Here is a 24,301-nt window from a genome sequence, read left to right on the forward strand (position 1 = left end):
TATAGAACTAATATATTACTTTCATTAAAATGATCTATTGATTTGATTATATTGTTGCAATTTCTCTCAATTTGAAATGTTTTTGTATGCAATGTAATATTAAATTTTATTTTCTTACGACGCTTTAGTGCTTAAGTAATTGGTCTCTCACTTAACAGTAAATAACTATGAATCATTTTATCTGTTTTGATATCTAATCTCTAATGGTCTCAGCCCGGTACGGAATTAGACCCAACCCGTTGTAGTCTAGAAAGGAGTTCTTTTAATTTTTGAAGGGGCCCCCATTTAAAGTTCTCTTTTATTTTTGTTTGGTTTAAAAGTTATTTATTGCACGGTTTATTTTTTGGTGTTTTTTGGGATGATTTAAAAATTTTTTTTTGTGTATTCTCCAGGAACTCATTTGTTGGCGGGAAGATTAAAGATGTACTACCGACCAGCAGTCAGGAGTCGTTAAAGTGGTGAATTTAAACAGTGTTACAACAGAATTAAGATTTCTTAAAAAATGTAGATGGTTAACTTCTATTTCGGGCTTCATTTGACTTAGTTAGTGTTAATGTTTAAAGTTGAAGACAGTATATAATTCATCAAGAACAGTGAAATCGAGAATTAAGCCTCAAATTTGGCTGATTTACTAAAGAACAAAGAGTATACCGGGCCAACACCTAAATCTCTTTTGGTATCAAGAAGACTGCCGTCTGCTGTCCTTGTTGTTTGTCCGACAGGACTCTCATATATAAAGGCTGAACAGAGAAAAAGGAGGAAGTTTGGTAAAAGATGGATATTGAGTTTTGGTTTTTGAATGAAAATGAAAATTTGTGGAATTAAATGTGTAGTAGAAGACTTTGTCATTTTAGTATTGTTTTATTTACTCGGCTACTTCAAGTAGAAGGAAGAACATACCTTGATATGATATTTGCAACAATGTCTAGCGTTTGATTGCTACCGTTAAAGAGGCGATTTTGTTACAATGTGTCTCTATTTTGAAGACAACTGAGAAAAATGAGTATAAAAGTTTATGATTTATATTATTACTGTGTTACACTTGCAAATACCAAAGTAGTGACTGCACATTAGTTCAAAGGCAACTTTCTAAAGAGACAATATATGGTTTATTTGCATTTTTCAAATATCACACTGTACACAAAAAGCTTTATTAGCACTGCCCTATTGGTGCTTTCAAATCCAAGTTATTATTATTGGTTCGGACTGAGATCAAATCATGACACTAGTAATGTATTGTTCCGAGAAACGGGCTTGAAAGTGGTTGATATATATGTTGCAAATACATGTTTCACCAAGTATATTTGCACTCAAATGGTAATAAACACCGAGATAATTTTTTTTCAAAACTGACTTTATTATACAACGATTAACAACATAACAAAACAGTACTTGGTTGAGCAAACAAATTAATATGGAATCTGGTTTTTAGCAAACTGATCATTACCTTTTGGCAATGCAAATACATGATAATTCTGTCATTAAGTCTATAAGACAAAGAGTTTCATTGAAACAGTAACAAGAGATCGAGAGCTTATTTTAAATGACAGAAAAACATCCCCTGTATATTTTCTTTTTCACTCAGGTGACTTTGCCTGTGTCGATTGCAGTATATTCACCATGAAAGAAATTGTGACATAACGCGTTTTGTTTGTACATTTATATCGCATATGACGTCTCGCCAAAATATGCCCACGCCTGTATAAATCTTTTCTTCTTTTCAGGGTCGCAAAACTGCACTGGTATACGATATAAAGATAAATTGTGTTAAAGATTGTATACTGCTCCAGCAGACGAAAGGAGCCTGACAGATGAACATTGGCCTATTAAAAGACACAATCAAACGACTCTGCAGTTTTTACTTTTTTTACTATTTCTTTTCGTTACTCTCGGGGCACCTCTCCTTTTTTGAGATAGAAAAAAAACAACAAATATTTACCCAAAGTATATAGAGTAACAAAACTAATAACCGGATGTCCTGCGAATTAACAATGTTATATCTTTTGACGAAATAGGTGATGTATTTATGTCAACGCCTTCCAGTCCCACAATGTTTTCTGAAAAGCCTTTTACAATCAAATCTGAAGTTTTTATTGATAATTGTATATATGATTGGATTGACTGCATTATTTAAGTAGAATATGTGGTTTAACATATGATCAATAACTAATTTTGTATTCGATTGGTCATTCCAGAAATACGGATTTATTGACGCAGAAATACGGATAATAAAAAACGGCATCCACGACAAAAAGAACACAGCTGTAACAGAAAATAACATTTTTGCAGCCTTAAGTCTAGAGGAAAAGTTTCTGTTTTCTGTAAAATTTCTGTGGTAGTCCATTGTCAGATCATCACGTGACGAGTGCCTCCTTTCGATGTTACGAATGCTTGTATTAACTGAAAATATTACTGTGGCTTTAGCAAGTCTCGATTCACTTGTGGCAATATCATCTAAAGAACGGGTATTTTGACCATGCGACGTATTAGTAATGTCTGTACTTTGTTCGCCTTTTGGCAATCCTTGTCTTCCTCCCGAGTTTGATGTTGAAGGATTAATTCCCGCCAAAATATGTGCGTTGGATAATGGTCTGACCATGCGTCTCGCACGATACGCTGTAACTGCCACGTGTTTGTACAGAATCACCATTATAACTATTTCTATCATAAAAAGACCCATGACGAACGCTCCAAATGCCGTCAAAACTGCAGAATTCTGGTACTCTAGTTTATAGTGACATTTGTAGCAAACAAATGTACTGTTGAACAGACGTATTACAGTTGGAGTGGCGCCGTATAATTCTAGAATTGGCAGACTGCCAATTATAGATATAACAGTGATCGTGGTGATCCCCTTTGCGACATGTTTGTGAAACAGAAGGTACTTAACTGGGTGACATATTGCAAGATATCGGTCTATTGCAACCAGGCACAGTGTTAAACCGGACAATCCTAGTATAACGTGGTTTATATATTCAAACAGTTTGCAAATCTCTGTCCACGTTTGGTCATACCCATGAAAGAGTTTGTATATTATGTATGGGTGTAGCACAACACATGCAAACAGGTCCATGCAAGCTAGAAACATGATGAAAATATTTGCTGTCGTCTTTTGTTGCCTGTATGAATATACCAGTAGCACTAGAATGTTCCCGATGGTTCCAACTATAACAAATAGACACATCATTACTTCCACTGGTATCATCAATTTAGCCCACATCTTATTGAATTCTTGCCCATTTTCGTTCCAGCACGTGTAATTCGATTCAATATCGCATGTTTTATTTTGCACGGTCATTGTAACTGCAATAAAAAGTATAAACTTTGACGACACATTTTTAGTTAAATGAAAGTTATAGCAAACATTTGATATGTGTCAATAAGTATTATACCGTTTCAAAATGGAACAATTCTAAGCAAGTATGTTACTGTAATCATTTATGGATTTCTACTTTTGATATTAATGATTTAAAAATGATAACTGGTTTTGTTAAAATTGAAAGGTGACATGTCCGTCTAAGATATTTAGCGTAGAAAGATTTACATGAAGTTATATAATTCTTTCTGTACCATTTTCCATATTTCCACATCTGTTCGCTTCTGTCATATGTGTTTATGTACGTAAGCTCGATATGCATGTATGCTTACCTAATATGTTGTCTTTTTATGATTTTTCTTTAAGAGATAACAAGCACAGATGCGTGTTATGTAAATAAGACCTTAGGGACAGTTTGATATATATAGGAGCATTGTATCGATGTAACATATGTCATTAAAATAGCGTAATTGTCTTAAAAGTTTCTATAAAGATTAATTTTGTTTTTTATTTTCTAAACTTCTAACCTACAAATAGTTTTGATTTTCATTTCTACATTTGGTTTTGCTGTAGCTTGAAGAAGGAAAACAAGATCAATATCACCGCATTTTGCCCTACAAATACATTCACCTTTTTTACTATATGTTCTCTTTGTTGATATTTTGTTGTTGTTGTTATTATAATTATAAAAATACGTGGATAGAAAATGATAAAAAAACCTGGTTGTTGGCATATTCATGTAAATAATTTAGGAATACATGTATAAAAGGAACTTCACTGAAGTACAAAAATCTAAAAACATAAAATGTCTTACAAAGATCGGCTGGTGCACTTAAAACAGACAGATATGCAAAAGGTAAATAAGAAAAATGCCCAGAAATTAAATGAAATGTTTGCGCTGTTCTTATTCGGATTTGAGTGAAATGCTTTGAATCACTTTTCAATTTCGGTCATTTTCCACAATTAGAATAATTATTCTGGAAAAATGGAGCGAGCGATTGGTCTGCAATTTGGCACACAAGTAATTGGTCTATTCCTACATCAACTGAAACATTTATCTCGGAAATGTCTTTCCATTCCGTTATGACAAAACAAACTCAGTGGAGTCTCTTAAGGAGTGCATTCTTTTGGTTATGGAAATTGAAAAGAGGCTGAAGAAACGTAGATGTGTGTCGCATGAAGTGGCGGATTTGATACGAACTATAAAAGCTATACAGGTAACTTACGTACAAAATATCAGCTCTGTGTCTAGAGAGTATAAGCATTTTAAGGCACTAAATGACTTGAAAATTGAAAGCGGTTTAAAACCTCTAAAAAAACCTCTAATAACATTGGGGCTAAGGGTTGCACTTAATACCGATTTTCAATTTGATTGGGTATATTTCGTTATCAACTGTTTCATTTTTTTTCTGTTTTAAGTGCCCCTGTGCCAGTTGATCTAGGTAAGATTTTCAAATTCAATGTTTTCCAGACATGTGGTCCTCAGTGCAGTGTGATGTATTTCATAAAAAATAGGAAACATAAAAGTGCCTTGGAACGTGCGAGATCAAGGTTTGTTTGCCCTTTTAGATATATTGCCCCAGAAGAACAAAGGCTTTCTCTTCTCACACAGGAATTTGAAATTCGCTGAAAGCATGACATGTAATATCATTGAAGTTTGATTAATATCATAATTCTTTAAAGGTACGTGTACTTTAATAAACGCTTTTGTAAAATCTATGAAGGATTGTTTTCATTTTTATTATAGTTTAGTTTACGATTCCATTATATCTTAATTAAAAAAAAATACACTCACACACTTGCATACAAGGAATTATTTAATTAATATCTGAGTAAGGGGCCTAGTAATACCACACGATGACAGGTACTTATCAAGTTCTGTTTAACATAAAGATATTCAGGACGTGACTTGTGTCTGTATTGAAATCAGAGAGAATATTTTTTATTAATTGGAGAAAGGTTTCATATGTCTTACGCGTCTTATTGGTTGTTTAAGTTATCCGTAATGCAATGACATCCCAAGAAGCATGGGCAATAATTTGGTTTTATATTTTATGTTTATTTCATGTGGGAGTGTATACATGTTTAATTTGATTATCAGTCGATATTGCAAAAATCGAGTTGACCGCCTAATAATGAGGATAGGGATAAATTGATAAATTAAAGGATTTTCTCAGATGCAAGAGGCAACTGAATCTGCCTACGCGGCCTGTGCTGCCCAATCTCAGCGGGCACACCTGTCTGCACTTTTTTGATATTTTCCACCTAAAATTGGTTAATAGTTTTGTCCAGATTGAAAGAGGGGACAAATTCATTTAAGAAATTTAGCGTGATGAAAGTTTTTGTTTTTTTTCAGAAGACTATAAATTTAGATCACATTTACCTTTTTTACTTTATTTAGTTTGCGTCAAATGGGCGGTACAGGGTTCTGCTATTTGTTCCCTTGGTACAAAAGCTGAAAATAAACAGAACATAAAGTTTAGTTGAAAATTCAATTTAACCTTTGGACAACATTTTGTTCATTATTGTATAAAAAAAGATGATATCTGTTTCCCATTGTTTTTTGTTGTTGTTGTTTTCTTTCAGTCATGTTAAATGTCTGCAACATTTTAATAACTGTGCCGTGTTGAGCGACCTGGTATTTTTTTTATTGACGTTTTTATTTCATTTGTGAATATAAATTTCTTGGAAAATAGACATGAAAAAATTTTGTATAAAAAAGCAATAATCTTGGATTTTTTTTTCCACAGGGGGCAAAAATGGTTTTATGTTTAATTACTAATAGATTTTAGACGCTTTTCATCTGATTAGAATTACGTTTATTGACTTTTTTCCTGGATAGTGGAAGTAAAAAATGTTAAACGCGTCTATTTTGACTTCTTTTTTTATTTCTTTACTTTTGCCAAAAAACAAAAAAGCAAAGTATCTCGTTACATGTATTGCCAATGAGTAACATTTTTGAAACTGTTTTGGAACATAAAATAAATAAAAATAAACGCTTTAAAAAAATATAAACCCAATTTTTAGACATTAATGGATTTATAAAATGTTTTGATGGTTTACGTAATATAGATTGTCTTTTTTTCATTAAAATCAACTTTAAAACAAACGGAATTTAAATTGTATAAAAAAAACACCCTCAACCCTTTTATTAGATATAAACAATATTTTACAATTTTGGTGTTAACTATTAACCTACTGGATTTTCGTAATGGATTTGGTCTGCTTTGTATTCCGGGCAGTCCATTTAAAGTTTAGGGGTCTTCAATTTCTAAATAAAAAAATTGAGCTACCAACATAATAAGTCCGACAAAATATCAAAAGGCAGCAAAGTTAAAACAAAATTAACACTAGTTTAATGCATACGTTTTACTTATTTCAAAAGATTTTTATATTAAAACATTTCGTAGTTGATAAAAATATTTATATTTTGAATTTCGCTGGGTAATAATTATATTTGTTCATGTTCTAACTATAAAATTTTCATTTTTAGAATAGAATAAAATAAACAGGCATGTCAATATCATAAAATCTTAACGTAATTGGATTAAAAAGTACTTGGTAAGATGATTTCCTGCATTTTTATTAAAAATATATAGTCAATGAAGTATGCCATAAGTTTTAAAGAAAGCTTTTGAGGAAAATATATAATAATAATAATATTTTTATTAAAAGAAGGTAACATATGAAATATACCATCGTAGAAATCAAATAACATATCCTTATTTTAAATATGGCCTCCTAAACAATATATAGAAACACAAAAGCAAAAGATTATAAAACAATAACAACTATTCCATTAAGATATGCCCTTAATTTTTTTTAATTTTTCATTTATTTATTTATTTATTTATTTATTTATTGACAAACGCTAAAAATGATACAGGAAATTTACAATTGAATCATATAAAACGATATTTTTCTAAAGAATATCAGTACATGTATATATTATGTTTAGATATTTTTAAAACATGTAAAAGTCACGATCTGAACTAATATAATGTTATTTTTTTAGAATATATAGGTTCTTTCTTTCTTGCTCCTATTTGGATCGAACATGTGACTATTTAGATCACGATTTGCCTTTATACATGATATTTCTACAATGAATTGCCTCAAGAAATGAAAATGTAATTGTACACAAAATGATATCAAACTCTTGAGAAGCAAAATACATATATATGAGCCGTGTCAAGACAAAACCAACATAATGGGTTTGCGACCAGCATGAATCCAGACCAGCCTGCGCATCCGCGCAGTCTGATCAAGATCCATGTTGTTCGCTATCGGTTTTTCTACTTGTTATAGAGTTTGTAAGCGAACAGGATGGATCCTGATCAGACTGCGCGGATGAGCAGGCTGGTCTGGATCCATGCTGGTCGCAAACTGTCGGTTTTGTCGTGACGCGGCTCATATGATACAATAATAATTGTATTTTAATGATTCATATGATTCATCAAATATGTTGAATATCAACCTTAACAGAAAACATTTTTTAATTAAATCAAGTTATAAAAAAACGATTTATACTATTTTCATTCTTCTGATATTTTAACATTAATAGCAACATTTGAACACTAACTTGAACATCTACATTTTATCGTTACAGACATACATACATTTATATACATATATGAAGTAATGTGGCATTTGAAAAACTTATTAATAGATTATATCTATATACATTATATGCATATATATTGTTGTTATTAAATTTCAAATTCATTATATATTCTTTAAAATATATGTTTGAATAAATTCTAATGCATGAGTCAATTTAATGTCATTTTTAAGGTTTAATGAATTCCTTCGAAACTCAAATGCTTTTTTTACAAAAAATGACTGATTTATTTTGAACATCGTAACAATTCAGTAAATTTTAACATACTTGTGCGTTTATAATAATATCTAGGAATGCATTGTTTCCTTAATGTAGTATAAGCTTAACAAATAAATACAAAATGACATGCATAAAAATATATAAAATACTCTTTAAAACAATTGTGTATAAACATTGATTGCCACTCAAATATGCAAAAAATTATTTTCACCAATAAGGTTATTAATGCAGTTTGCCACCGTTATTTATTTATTTTTAATTTATTAAATTGTGTACGAACATTAAATGCCACTCAAATATGCAAAAATTCATTTTCACCAAAAAGGTTATTAATACATTTTCCCATCGTTATTTAATTGAAAAAAAAACAACACTTTTTTATTAAAAAAATGATGATAACTCAAAATAAACAAAAGAAATCTGGTATCCTACCTGTTTTAACCTGGTCATATCATTCTTGTATCAATAATCTCAATCTGTTACTTCTACATTGATTCCCTGTTTATATACACTGTCACCAAGGAAACACCGTTTTCTACTACTCGGATATTACCGATAAGTAAAGCAAATACTTAATGCTTACAACCAACAAACATCTCAAATAAATTGTTCAGTAATTTTACTAGGGTATCAGGGACATGATGGAGTGATCGAATTGTATGAATAAATTCCTGCTGTATCGGCAAACTTTGTGATATATCACTAAGACAAATATTTACATACATTATAAGTTCTAAAAACTTTTACAGGAAAAAAGAGGAATAATTAAAAAGAAGTATCCGATATTTTGCTTATGTTGACAGTTTTTCCAATAATGTATGTACATATAAACATTTTATTTGTTAATTCTCCAATTCTTTGGCAAATGGGCAACCGTATACAACAATATTTATATAAGCATTACTCGTATTCTATAAACTTATCATCGATGCACTTAAATCTAGCTTGTTTGTCATATGCAGGCTCCCCTTTTCTAATCTAATTCCATTTTTTAGTTTCACCCGTGTGTAGGCAAAATTTCACCATTTTTGTCTGTTCAAATGTTAGACAATGCTAATGCCGATGCATGGGGCGTCTACGATTGCTTGCAGTACAGTAACCACAATCGTCCAAGAACAGATTTATCAAACCGAGTCTGCACAATTTCCAATTTTCGCGTCTTTGCGTTATTCTGTTTTTCTCTATTTTATTTATTTTGAAAAATATTATCTTAATACAACAAAATAAATAAAAAATGTTATTAGATTTCCTTAGCGTGTTTAAAAGCGTTAAGGAAATCTTGAAAATGGAAGATTGTTCGTGAGCAATGGAAACATGAAAGAAAGGTGAAACGTTCAGATTCGAATTGATCGCCTCAATGCATGGATATACTGTGCTGATTTATAAGCACTATATATTGTCATTATGTCCAACAGATCACAATTGTACTAAGTCATTTTGAAAACCATCGATTAATGAAAGAATTGTTGGCCTGTCACGACCATAAATTCAACTTTATGAAAAAAATCATACCATGTATTTTGACGCACAATTGTGACCATGACCTTTGAGTTTGTGACTTAATTATTTTGCGTGGTGCGTTGTTATCATGTTCAAAACATTTGAGCCGCGCCATGACAAAACCAACATAATGCGTTTGCGACCAGCATGGATCCAGACCAGCCTGCGAATCTGCGCAGTCTGATCTTTGCTATCAGTTGCTCTACTTGTTATAGGGTTTGTAAGCGAACAGCAGACTGCGCGGATGCGCAGCTGGTCTGCATCCATGCTGGTCGCAAACGCATTACGTTGGTTTTGTCATGGCGCGGCTCATTTATGCAAAGTCATTATAAAATTCTTTCAAGAACAACTACACATTTTAAATTATCAGACCAGTTGATTACAGGATTTCACCACAAAATATTTCGCAGCTGATTACAAGATTTCACCACAAAATATTTCCTAATAAGAGAAACATGTCAATATTATGATTAAATCAAATTTTAGTAATCTATCAATTATTTTCAACTCTATGCTGTATCTGGTTTAAACTTTGTATATTTCACAATCGAAACGATTATGAAATAAATATAATAAATGTATAATATAAAGCGTTCAAGGTATCAGCTAATTGAACGTGTCTCAAAATTTCAAATCGGGAGAGACAAGCAAAGATAGCACAGAAGCCGTCTTCTTAAAAGCATTTGATAAATATATTACAAAATATCAACCCCAGGTGATTTTCTGTCGTAACGTTTTATTACGATTGATTGGGAAAACAATTTATTCGTAATTTGATTCTGTACATTTATTTCGAAATATAAGTGGATATTTACCAGACTAATCATTGTGGCTATTTTGCAAAGAGATGTTTGTAAAGGCATTTAGTTTTGACTTCATTATGGTCATCATGTTTCAAACGTGTATGTATAGATTGTATATCAGCTTTTTATATGAGTCAGTTTTTAAGGTTTTTGTTTTCCTTTTTTTTCCTTTAGAGATTCTATTCTTTCGATCCTTTAAGATCGTTCAGATCGTCTTTGCAGAGTGATAACAATTCTAGAATAATCTGGTCCCGTATCTTATAAGGCTTTGACATTAATAAATAAATGAGCCGCGCCATGACAAAACCAACATAATGGGTTTGCGACCAGCATGGATCCAGACCAACCTGCGCATCCGCGCAGTCTGATCAGGATCCATGCTGTTCGCTTACAAACCCTATAACAAGTAGAGAAACTGAGAAACAGTGTAATAAAGTTGTTGGTCTCCAATTTTTCAACAACAAAAAAAACAAACAAACAAAAAAACCCAACTGTTTTGGCTTTTTTTTCGGAATGAAAATTATTGCATTTATTAATATTTAAAAAATAAAAATTAACATTGTAAGCAAAATTTACAGCTCTGATTTCATTTCATTTTTTAATTTTGAAAATCGATCACATTCATTATTATCATTATTATATACCAAACCTCTAAAGCACTTTTTTCATGCACATTGACAAGTTCAAAAGTACTGTACAGTATAACCAAATAAATGATACAATATTTAAAAGAAAAGAAAAACAACAAAACAAACAAATTAAAACATCAAGTCAAGTCAAGTCACAAATTCTAGCATGTTTCGTATGTACGTAGGTGCCTGTCCATGAAGCGCCTTAAACACATATGTAAGGAGTTTGTACTTGACTCTTATGTGCACAGGAAGCCAATATAGTTCCTTTAAAACTGGGGTTATGTGGCAGTTTCGCGGTGTCCTGGTAATAACACAAGCAGCCGTATTTTGAACATTTATGAGCTTGTTGAGAACGTACTTTGGAGATCCATATAGCCACGAATAACAGTAATCTAATTTTGATGTCACTTACGAGTTTATCAAGGTTCTGGTTGAATCTTGTCTTTTGCCATATTTTTAATGTAAAAATCATAACAACAATTTCTTGTTCTGCATCAATAGTGCAATCATAAAGAGGATATTTGTTTAGTTCGGTGTAAGATATAGAGGATATTGAATGAGTGTAAGTTAAATACTGAATTTATTGCACGAGTTGGATAAAATGATATTATGCGAGCCTCTGGCGAGCATATTATTATTTTATTCAACGAGTGTAATAAATTCAGTAATGAACTTACACGAATTTAATATTCTATTTATCACATACCAAAAATAAAGACAGTTTAAAGTGAAATAAGCGTCATTTTTCATTGACGCGCCTTTAGTATAACGCTAACATTTAGCGCATCTTTACATTATGTTTGTATAACGCTAATGACCTCACGTCAAAATATATGCACGGAGTCGCAAAATCGGCACGGATGTGTGATAATAGAATTTATTATATACTTATAAATTGAGAAATATTGATGAAATAAAATGCGTATTTTCATTTTCCGTATTTTCACTGTAAAAATTTATTTTTCACTGCAGTGAAACATATTTTCCGTATTTTCACTGGTGTCTTGCCGGACTACTTTCTTTTAAATTCTGCCAGTACAGGAAAATCTTTCAAATTTTAATATCAAAAAAGAGAAAAATGTATATAATAAACAGAAAATTCAAGTTTTTTCTATAAATACATGATTTATTTTCATCTTGTGGCATGAAAATTACCATATTTCACTCGTGGCTACCGCCACTCATGAAATATTTATTTTCATACCACTCAATGAAAATAAATCATGTATTTATAGAAAAAACTTGAATATCCTCTATATATTTTGGTGTTCACAAGGTGAAATGTATTTCGATCTTACACTAAACTAAACAAATTTTCTTTTTATTATATGCAAATAAACGTTTTAAAAGACATTAAACCTAATACTGAATGAAAAGCGCGCCAAAATATAATACAACGTGACGTCATTTACGACGTCACGTCATTAAGTTGGTTCCCAGTACTGTGCACGCTGGTATTTCACTGAAACAACGTAAGGGGCTTAAATTCAAAACAGTGAAATTATCAAATTGATAATTTCTCTGTTTATAAAAGTGAAATTATTGGTTTTATATCACTGATATATTTCTATAAACCACCGCAAAGCATGTAATTTTTTTTTTTAATACAAATTCTTAGAATTAGAGAAGGTTTGTGATCCAAAAATAAATAAATAAATAGATAGATAGTAAATTATGCAAAATTATGTTTTGAAGTTTATGGTGAACTCTGAAAACGAGTATATAATTGATTTGAAGGAAAAAACGATAGATAAAGCAATATGAACTGCGTCGTATCCACACATTTTCATAAAAATTCTGCCCCGCTTCGAGTGTAAGTTCGCTATAACTTTTGTTTTACAAAATAGTTGTGCAAGCAGCATATTACGAACGAAGCGGAAAATAGTGTAGCGTGTTAACACATATATCTGGTTTTCAGTCATTTCCAACAAAAAGAGTTATATACAAAAACATACATTTTTCGCTTCAAGATGGCGGCGTTTGTTTACATTTTGTAGGATACGACGCAGTTTTGATTCCCATCCCTGAATCCTGCCCTTTTAGATACAATATGCGCGCCGCGGCGCAACAAAAATAGTTATATACAAAAACATACATTTTTCGCTCCAAGATGGCGGCGTTTGTTTACATTTTGTAGGATACGACGCAGTTTTGATTCCCTGAATCCTGCCCTTTTAGATACAATATGCGCGCCGCGGCGCCGTGTCTACACCTATCCAAGTCTTGAATGCAAGTATCATATTCTCTTGAATTGGACCCTGCTTGAATGGTTTTTAATGAGAAATTATGTGACATCCATGAAAATAATTTCTTGCAAGAAAATTAGAACAGGTTCTATTTTTCTACAAGTTTTTGGCTGTCAAGACACTGATAAGACCGGTTTGACACAAAACATGTGCCCAAAGTTGTGATATTGTTGTTATTTTTACAATTTTTTAAACTTTTTTGTTGTTGGTTCAGTGTACATGACCTGTGAATTTTAGTAAATGTTTACAATGTCTTGGTCAAAGGAACAAATCAATACACTGATGCACAGAAGAGCATTAAAAAAATTAAAAAAGAGATAGTTTATCAAAAGTTATTAATCAATAGGAATTTTAAATGATCTTGTTTATTTAGTGAATAATGTTCATCAAATAAAGAATTTGCTTCAATTTATAAGCAACACTGATATTCAATTCAATGTTTATTTGACTTAAACTATTTTGCTTGAAAATTAATGCGCCTGTCAATTAACAATCTTTACGCAGTGATCTCCCCTGAATTTTTCGGCGTTAGTGTACATATAAAGGGAAGTAACCGCTTCAAAAAAGCGGACTACTTTCGGCATTTGCAATTAACAGCATCCAGGTCTGAAACTTCGCTACCATTATTTGTTTTGTCTGACGACCCAAACAAATAAAAATTAAGAAGAAAAATATGATAACCATTGGTAATGTCTTTATCAAGTTTCACAAATATTCAGGTTATCGATGAAATAAAGATTTTACACAGGGTATCGCTTATATAGCGGATCAGTATACAATTTTATCACATCGCGTTATTACACAAACAAGTAAAGACGCTGTTACCTTTATATGTCCATTTCAATGTTATTTTATGACACCTCGTGTGAAATGAATACAATTTGATACTGTCTGATATAAAGTATTATCCTTATTTCTAGATTTATTTACAGCTTTTGTATGACCAATTATTTAAATATGAAAATAATGTTTTGTTGTTTAATAGGTTCGCTATATGAGGAGACGGTTCCGTTGCGACTTTTACAGAGTTCGCCGGCAGGGAAATATTATGGTGTATATAGCTGCGGTGATAATAGTTATCTTTCTTGCTCCTTCAAAATTTAAACTAATTTCCAGTCTGACCTGTGTTTTAAAGGTAATATATCTTCCTATATATTTACACACATTCCAAGAATAATCTCTGTTTTAAGGGTAATATAACTTTCTATATACTTTAACTCATCTCCAGTCACAGATAAGATAGTCCCTGTATAATTTCACATATTTCAAAACTAACCTCTGTTTTAACTGTAATATGACTTCCTGGAAATTTCCAAAGCTTGTTAAATAATTGAAAAAAAAAAAAACAGAAATGTTTGCAATTTTTATACCCTACAAAAACAGTACATATATACTATATATGCTTTAACAAGTCCGTATCAATAGAGTAAAGTAAAAGTGGATCTATATAATGTTTTAAAGGATACTATGGGATATTGCAATGTATATACAAAAGGAAAAAGAAAAGAAACCCTGCGTACGTAAGTACGCATTCGGAACTGCCTCGGCTATTATCTATAATAACCTCGGAAACAATACGGATTAAAAGTAGTTCTACCACGTGGTTTCAGATGTAAACAGAAACAGAGATAATGTAAAACGAATGTATATATTTGACATCTAATGTCTGATTCGGTACTCTTATGCTTGAAAATATGTCTGACAACAATTTGTAATTTAAGTATGCCCGCTGATGTTCAATTTTAAACAAATCCGAATAAAAGTCAACAGGTTGGTTTTTTGTACTTTCGGTTTATACAGCCATATTAATAAATATATAAGTCATGTATTGTTCGCTTTTGTACCTATGAATTCACTTATTTTAGGTGGAGTTTTACTACATATATTGGAAATAAACTTGTCAACAACTCCCATCATTAAATTACTATTTGTTTACATGTTTAGTTTCTTAGCGTAGGTTAGACCGAAATACCGCATCCGTTCTGTGTATTCATACTATTGTGTTCGAGGTCCTTATCCGAAGACTGACGGAAAGGGCCGAGTAATTGCGATTGCGTAAGTACGCCCAAAACGGAAAATAAAAAGATTTGATTGAGCCTATTCATAGTCGGTTCTGGAAAGTACAGGTTACCGTCCACGTATCTCTAGCTTTGGCTTAAACGTAATTCAAAATTTAAACATGTTAATGGTGAAACTTTGAGTTTATAAACACCTGCATATGTCTTCATTCTTCGGTCATCATGGAATCTTCAATGTGACACGTATGTGTCATTCTATGAAAAGCGGCGTATGGTCCCAAAGTTAAAAGCGTACCATTGTACAATTAGACCAAGTACTCGTTCATTTCAATCTAGTTTTGTCTATCTATATTATAGCTACTATAAACAATTTGATATTAATAATTAAACCAGGTTTTATGAACGCAAATATTATTTTTTATTTTTTCAGCAAAGTGACGTTATCGAACAACTAGAAATAAATGTAACACACTTGACAAATCGAGAGATGACTGCAAAAATAGTGCCGTCTTACATAAAAACTAAAACTGGCCGAATATATTTATTTTCAGCCATTATTGCCCATATAGAAAACGATCAGGCATTTAAACATAATCAAACACAAAATATTACTGAAGTATCTCCAACAGCTATCGTCACTGGATGGGAACATAAAAGCGGATCCTCTTATGATTTTAAATGTTGCTTCAGATTAAAGAATGGCATGTTCGTCTCCGTTTTATCTTGGAATAAATCTCATTGGGTTTATTTTCTAGAAAACTTTAATTTACAGGCAAAACAGTTCAAATGCCCAGTTAACTTTGATATTAAAGATATTTCTTCGATCACGATCTTAGCTGATAAGAATGCAACTTGTCCAGAGGAAAACGTATTCTATATCACACCTACAATCATAAAACATAATAAAAGTCCTAAAAATATAAGAAGTCGGAATGTTGGTGTATGTGTAAAACTTACATATGGATCTTTAGATGCTCAACGGCTGATAGAATGGTTTGAGATCCATAAATTATTTGGTGTTGACAAGGTTATAGCATATACCTACCAATTAAATTCAAAAGCAGCTAAGGTTTTAAAATTTTATGAAAGAAGTGGAATGGCTCAGGTTTATGACTTCGACTTTCCCGAGAAAGGTAAGGTATATACACATGGGAAATAAAGTGAATGAGACATTCAATGGTAGCTATTCGATGTCTTCTTAAAAGAACAATTTAGAGTTCACAAAAAAAGTTTATGAAAATGAGCAACTTTTTAAGTTAATTCGGAAGGATGTCGTTATAAATTTTCTGTTTGTTTTGTTCAGAATTATTAGAAAATATAGTTACTCATTTTGCCATGTACCCGTTTGTCTTGAAAGACGAAGTCATTTTGATATCCCTCTCCCGACTAAGGAAACGGAAACTAGCAAGCAATCAAAAATATATTTTGGAAACCATAAAACAATTTTCACAACTATACTTGAAACTATATGTTTATCCGATATTAAACGACATGTTAACGAATATTAAGAGGATATTTTTTCGTTTGCGTGAAATATGGAATATATTTTCACGAAACATGATAAAATGCCACATATTTTCACGAGCCGGTACGGCGAGTGAAAATATGTGGCATTTTATCATGTTGAGTGATAATATATTCCATATTTCACGAAAAACAAAAAAAATAACCTTTTTATTTAATTTCATTATCAAAGAAAATGGTAACGAATCCCCTTGCTTGCTACCAACTGCAATTGTACAGCGCGCAGTAATTTATGCGTAAGCACGCGCTGTTTGGCGCTACATTGTGACGTCATGTAAACAACCCTTTAAACGTCTGTACAGCGTTAATTACTGAATTAAAGATATTGGTGTTCGGATTAATTTTCTTAGTTAGACCATTTTCTATCATGCTAGATAGTTTTCAAAACAATATTCAAGAAAAAGTTGTTTTGTATTTATCAGATTTTTCAAACAAAACGGCGAAAGAAGTCCTTAAAATAAATATGAGTTTTGACTCCGCCCATTTTCATATTTATATTTCATATTTATTTTTAAAAAATATGAAATATATTTGACTGATATAGCAACATATTTCATGGGTAAAATTAAATAATTTCAGATATCATTAAACGCAACATTGGTGAGAACTCTCAATACTTGAATGATGAACAAGTGGTGTTATTTGACTGCCAGGAACGACTTAGAAATTATGATTATGTTGCAGTCGTCGATACAGATGAGTTCTTACTACCGAGAACGAAACATTTCAAAAATGCTTGGAAAATTTACTTTGTAAGTCACTTTTAAAGTGGCGGGACATCCGGCGTATAAATAAATATAACAAAGTGTATTCTATGTACATTATTATTTACTCTATCGGAATTGGCTTCATGTCTCTATCATTAACTTAGAATGAATAGTCAGTTTTTCGTATTCAACATTACAAATTTAAATCAAAACATTTCCAAAAGAACTGAATAGAATGTCTTGCATATAGACTGGTGATTCCGTTAGTTTTACCCATGCCGGAAATTTCATCTGTAGAAGCCAGGTGAGTCGCGTGCTATACAATGGTATGCTTAGGATGGCCTTATTTCGCCGTTATGACTGAAGTTGTAATTTCATATGCTGTTGTAAGAAAAAAGTTACGGGTGTAATGACAAAAATGTTCATGGAAAATTGTTTTGTTAAGAAAAATAATTTCAGATATGAAGAAATCTGGTAAAATATGCAAGAAAAATATCTGACACATGTTTGCGGTTCGGATCGGAATATCCGTCCTTCGGGAACCCGCCCATAGTCCGATCCGAACCGCAACATTTGACAGATATTATTTATACATCTTATTCCACGAATATGTAAATGGTGCCAATGCCGCATTTTTTTTTTGCGCTTAGTGCCTACACTCGCGTTAACATTATATGCATCATTTGTTTTTTGTTGTTTTTTTTCTAGGAAAATAAGTTAAGGAAAGAGAATGTTGGAGCGTTGTTCTTTTGCGTTAGAATCCATGCATATACTTGGGGACCGTCAAACAAAAGCCATCCGCTTCATATCGGACGATATAGCAACTGTACATTTCCAATGAATGACAGAAATAAGGGTGTATATATGCCATCTCGAATACGACAAGGAAGTGTGTGGACTCATGGAGCTTATCCGTTACAGGGTTTTACAAGGTAATTTAATATCGTTTCTAACTCCCTAGGCTCATATACGTTTACGACAATAGCAAAATTGATGGCAAACAATCATGTAATACACCTTGGATAACCAAAAATATTTTGCATATTTCAGAAATGTTCAACACATATGAAAATAAATTGAAAACATTCGTGCAAATACAGAATCACTTTTAATTAATGTAAATAGAAATGAATATTTGTACTACTATGACATCATTGCATCAGTCACTAAAACACTTGTCAGGAATGTTTTGAAAAACAATATTTTAGATATTTCATTACTGTTTGAAACACAGCGTAAGCAAAACTCGCACAAGGATTCAAATTAAAAAAATAAACTAAGTGAAAAATCTAAAATAGAAATGGGAGCAAAAACTTAACAATAATTTGAAATGGAAAGCAATAAATATTTCACTTTTTTAAGATGCAAGAAACACTGAACTTTGAAATGTTCAATACAAGTTTATCCATAGATCACACCGTATTAAATTACCGGCGGCAGTGATGGCAGATCACTGCAGTGATGGCAGATATCTGAAAATTACCGATCGGTACAGGTAGGTTATAAATTTGGTTGGTTTTATTATATTACACAAATACGGCCCATATCATTGCTATAAAACTATTGTCCATTGAATGGAGATACTGTAAGGTAATTTTGGACTCGTTTTTTCCTGTTTTCAGACTATTTTGAGCAGGTTAAAAGTGAAAGCCTTGGAAAAAATCCGTGAAAATGTTTGTTTTCTGTTCAAAATATCTCAAGTTTTAAGTAAATGGCAGGATTTCCTGTTATCAATATAGACGTTCATCCATTGGGGTCACGCAAGCCAAATATCTACCCCGTGAGTCTTTTCTTGAAAGTTTTACAGACGCTCAATCTTGTCCGGTCGAAGAAAAAATGCTGCCGTTGTAGGCAGATACATATTATAAATGCTGCCGTCGATGGCAGAAATACCACGAAAGTGGCTAACATTCTGACAGAAAATCAAGTTTAATCTTTTATCAATTCCTCTTTTCTTTGCGTCCTGTTAGTCGGAATTGAGACGTTAAACTATCATTTCTAATATTTTCTCAAGATAGAAAAGTTATTAATGCGGTGTGTGCATCGAAAAAAGCTTTTTAGCAACATGCAGTTACAATACAAAAAGTAATGATTTAGTACGACAAAATTTTACTATAATTAGAGAAATGAACATGAAAAACTTCATTTTTCTATATTCATGCATGTGTGCTTGATCTGTTCATATGAATTGAAAGGTCAAAAAAGAGAAAAAGAATATGACAAGTCAAAAAATTCTAGTTTTTTCCTATAAACACAGGATTTATTTTCATCTAGTGATCATCGAAAGGTTCATCTTTATAAGTTGTCATGGTTACAACTAAAATGAATGAAAAAATATATAGTTAAATGGAAGCACGTGATGTTAGAACTGTTGTTAATAGTTTAGCAGAGTAAATGTAATTCAAAGACAAACTGCAACGCTATTACAAACATGAAAATTTAAAGAAATGAATCCACGTTGTCGTGTTTTTCAAGAACTTGATAATATAGGAAAATATTTGAACTGTCAGTAATATTATCTTTCCATTTTACATTAACATACATTGTTTTATGATACACTGATGCCAGTTGCGAGGTTAATAGTCTCCCCTTTATTACATCAATTTAATAATTTATAATCTGCGCCGATTAAGTAAATTTCAGCCTTTACTTGTTATAAAGCGATGAACATTATTACCTCGAGAAAATAATGTCATATGCTAGCAAATGAATATCCACTTACAGAAGTTACTTGATATCCACTTACAGAAGTTACTTGCTGTAATATGCAATTGGCGTTATGTCTTAAAAAGGGAGTGCGCTGCTAAACTTAAGATACATATAGTATTGTATGCATGTAACTGACAGACACAACAGATCAAGCACACATGCATGAATATAGAAAAATGAAATTTTTCATGTTCATTTCTCTATTTATAGTGAAATTTTGTGGTACTAAATCATAACTTTTTATATTGTAACTGCATGTTGCTAATAAGCTTTTTTTTCGATGAACAACCGCATTAATGAAAAAAATCAAAAAATCTACAAAACAGCAATTTTTCTTCAAAATTATATGTGAGGCCATGTTTTAACATGGTAAAACGCGTTTTTGGGTAATTTCGTTTTTTTTTTTCATCATTTTCTGTTAACTCATTACCAGATATATACGCCTTTCTATGCCTTTTTCACCCCCCCCCCTCCTTTTCTGCTTTCTCAAATTGTGAAAACATGCCTTATTTAGGCCCCCAAACACTTGTTTTTGTTTGATAAATGTTGTTTAAGAAATTGACCACTTTTTCGGCGCGGGGCAACCCCCCCCCCCCCACCCCCATCCAAAAGATACATCAGGGGGTTGCCAGAAGGGGGATGTGCCCCCTCATCGCCAAGAAAACTTTGGACTTGTTGGAGGCTAAAAATGACCCCAGATTGATCATAAGGTAACGTGTAACCAATGCTGAAAAGCCTTTGACTCTGTCTCAATCCATTGAGAAGTGGCAGCACTTTGAAATCAATTTTGATTGAAAAAATCAACGCAAAATAATGATTTTTGGCAATTTTGAGATGTCCCCTAGTTGCTATGGTAACAGGAAATTTCAGACTGAACATGTTGTTACAAAGGCAATGGTCCAGTCAATATTTGTGCCAAGTTTGATTAGTATTGAAGCAGTTTTTATAGTTTTATAGCAACTTGAACTTGTAACGGGAGACCTTTCAATGAAAACAGCCATTTTTCACAAGATGCTCATGGGGTAATGGGTTAATAACTTTTCTTTCTTGAGAAAATATTAGAAATGATAGTTTAACGTCTCAATTCTGACTAAAAGGACGCAAAGAAAAGAGGAATTGATAAAAGATTGAACTTGATTTTCTGTCAGAATGTTAGCCACTTTCGTGGTATTTCTGCCATCGACGGCAGCATTTATAATATGTATCTGCCTACAACGGCAGCATTTTTTCTTCGACCGGACAAGATTGAGCGTCTGTAAAACTTTCAAGAAAAGACTCACGGGGTAGATATTTGGCTTGCGTGACCCCAATGGATGAACGTCTATATTGATAACAGGAAATCCTGCCATTTACTTAAAACTTGAGATATTTTGAACAGAAAACAGACATTTTCACGGATTTTTCTAAGGCTTTCACTTTTAACCTGCTAAAAATAGTCTGAAAACAGTAAAAAACGAGTCCAAAATTACCTTACAGTATCTCCATTCAATGGACAATAGTTTTATAGCAATGAAATGGGCCGTATTTGTGTAATATAACCAACCAAATTTATAAGCTACCTGTATCGATCGGTAATTTTCAGATATCTGCCATCACTGCAGTGATCTGCCATCACTGCCGCCGGTAATACGGCGTGTAGATATGTGGCAACAAACTTTTTTTACATAAATCTAAAATCTTCGGATCAACTTTAAGTTCTTTTTGTTATCGATCATTTATTTTGAGAATGTCTATATATATACAACAGTATTGAAACGAAGTGTTTAAATTTATCAATAACAATAACTAAATATTATCAAAATACTTTTATGTGTATCCATGGTAATAATTCAATCAACTATATACTTTTACTTGCAAATGCAAACACTACAAATCCAAACCATCTATCTGTTTCAACCTTTTTTTTATTAAAAAATGGGAAATCGATTAGGATATGACCAAATTCCATGCAATTAACATCATGTCTTCTTGTATATTTTATATCAACTTTAAATGTATATGCAAAGTGATTTTGTAAGGTCAGTATAGGATGATCCTCCAACCCAAGTTGACAAATATGACTCAACAAGCATAAATTCAAAGAAAACAGTTTATTAAAAATGTAGAAGTAATACATTTAAATGTTCATCTATAATTAAATTCTCTTTTCCTTGTCCCTTTTTCACTACTGATTTATTTTTTTAGCCTAAAGTTGGGTTCATTTTCGCTTAAGTTGAGTTTTACGTTATATGTACAGCACAGTAAGGGCAACATAACACATCTTTCGTTAATCCGTTAAAGGTGTATTTTTATCAGACACCCGAGTAGCGCCAGCTATCTTTGATGTGCAATCAAATGCTTCTTTAACCATTACATGTATAATGAAAAAAAGGAAAATTAAACAACAACATGCCCAGCTTATTTGTCAAAGTATTTTCTTATTTTTTCAGTTATGTGGTGGCGAACGTGAGCGAAGCCGTTATACATCATTATAGACACTGTAGAGAGGAATGGTTGAATACAACTTCCACACATGTTAGCCGTTCAGAAATGTATCTGTTTCATATGACAAACACGACTAAATGCACCGATTTTCGCCGGTCCCATTCCGATGTTATTGGTCAACTGGCTGACAATATCAAAGATGACGTATTTAGAAGACTAGAGGAAATAGAACTGTGAATTTAATGTTATTTCACGGACATTTACATATGTCAGAACATTAAACAGTACAATATCACAACAGTGTTTTACTTCTTGCATGTATGTATAATAGACATGAAAAATAGAAAAGCAAACATTCCTCAGTAAAAAAATTAGACAAAAATGCTCTTGTCTTAATCATCTTAAAGTAATCAAATGATTATTCAATACTCCCTTTTTAAATAGGTGCTTTTTAGCTCACCTGTCACAAAGTGACAAGGTGAGCTTTTGTGATCGCCTTTCGTCCGGCGTCCGTCCTTGGTCCGTCCGTCCGAAAACTTTTACTTTAAATGACATCTCCTCATAAACCACTAAGCCAATTTCATCCAAACTTCACAGGAATGTTCCTTTGGTGGTCACCTTTAAAAGTTGTTCAAAGAGTTTAATACTATGTAGAACTCTGGTTGCCATGACAACCGAAAGAAATTTTTTTAAATATCTTCTTTTAAAAAAGCCAAAGAGCTAGAGCTAAGATACTTGGCATGAAACATTTTCTAGTGAGTGTCTACCAAGTCTGTTCAAATAAAAGCCCTGGGGTCAAAATTGGTCCCGCCCTAGGGGGTCATTGAATTTCCCTATATGCATATAGAAAAAACTTAAAAAATATTCTTTTAAAGAACTCAAAGAGCTAGAGCTAAAATATTTAGCATGAAACATCTTCTAATGACTGTCTACCAAGTTTGTTCAAATAAAAGCCCTGGGGTCAATATTGGCCCCGCCCCAGGGGGTCATTGATTTTAACTATATGTGTATAGTAAAAACTTAAAAAATCTTCTTTGATAAAACCCAATGAGCTAGAGCTTAGATGTTTAGCATGAAACATCTTCTTATGAGTGGCTACCAAGAAGTTTGTTCAAATAAAAGGCCTTTGGTTAAAATTGGCCCTGCCAGGGGGGGGGGGAGGTCATTGTTTTTCATTATATGTGTGTAGTAAAAACTTAACATCATGAAACATCTTCTGATGGGTGTCTTCGAAGTTTGTTCAAATAAAAGCCCTGGGGTTTATACTGGCCCCGCTCTGGGGGCCTATATACAGGTGAGCGACATCAGGGCCACCATGGCCCTCTTGTTTCAGTTTATCATATAAAACATTTTCTAGTTATATTAGGTCAACATGTATAAAATTGTCCAAAAGCATGATCGACAAGAAAAAATACCATGCGATAAAACTCTTAATACATGTAGTATCATAGGTATTTCACATCATACTTGTACAACCATTTGTTTGTATTAACACAAGGTGCTGAAGCATTGAAAAGGCCATTCAAGTCTTTTGATCTGTTGTATTCTGATTTTATACTGCTTAAAGAAGTACCAAAAGCTA

The 24,301-nt window shown here is 32.3% G+C and overlaps 2 protein-coding genes across 2 annotated transcripts; one reads left to right on the forward strand and one right to left on the reverse strand.

Moving 5' to 3' along the window:
• Positions 1 to 1,605: 1,605 nt before the first annotated feature.
• On the reverse strand, positions 1,606 to 3,312 carry LOC132720435 (histamine H1 receptor-like). Its single transcript, XM_060704583.1, has one exon. It carries the CDS (start codon positions 3,296 to 3,298, stop codon positions 2,030 to 2,032), a length of 1,269 nt encoding a protein of 422 aa, XP_060560566.1. The 5' UTR covers positions 3,299 to 3,312; the 3' UTR covers positions 1,606 to 2,029.
• A 12,471-nt stretch (positions 3,313 to 15,783) lies between these two features.
• Positions 15,784 to 23,083, forward strand: LOC132720436 (uncharacterized). The gene is made up of 4 exons (XM_060704585.1): positions 15,784 to 16,488; positions 17,459 to 17,631; positions 18,295 to 18,518; positions 22,725 to 23,083. The coding sequence occupies exons 1-4, from the start codon at positions 15,843 to 15,845 to the stop codon at positions 22,954 to 22,956; spliced, it is 1,275 nt and encodes a 424-aa protein (XP_060560568.1). The 5' UTR covers positions 15,784 to 15,842; the 3' UTR covers positions 22,957 to 23,083.
• Positions 23,084 to 24,301: the final 1,218 nt, after the last annotated feature.

The sequence above is a fragment of the Ruditapes philippinarum genome, unplaced genomic scaffold (assembly GCF_026571515.1).
Source record: "Ruditapes philippinarum isolate M1 unplaced genomic scaffold, ASM2657151v2 ctg7954_1_1_1_1, whole genome shotgun sequence".
Classification (NCBI taxonomy): domain Eukaryota; kingdom Metazoa; phylum Mollusca; class Bivalvia; order Venerida; family Veneridae; genus Ruditapes; species Ruditapes philippinarum.

What these genes read in the sequence shown, in the direction of transcription:
- LOC132720435 (XM_060704583.1), bottom strand. Translation starts at nt 3,298, where the DNA reads ATGACCGTGCAAAATAAAACATGCGATATTGAATCGAATTACACGTGC.
- LOC132720436 (XM_060704585.1), top strand. Translation starts at nt 15,843, where the DNA reads ATGACTGCAAAAATAGTGCCGTCTTACATAAAAACTAAAACTGGCCGA. An exon ending in CTTCGACTTTCCCGAGAAAG is followed by an intron (nt 16,489 to 17,458) that starts GTAAGGTATATA and finishes AAATAATTTCAG; the next exon opens with ATATCATTAAACGCAACATT. An exon ending in CCGTTACAGGGTTTTACAAG is followed by an intron (nt 18,519 to 22,724) that starts GTAATTTAATAT and finishes TTATTTTTTCAG; the next exon opens with TTATGTGGTGGCGAACGTGA.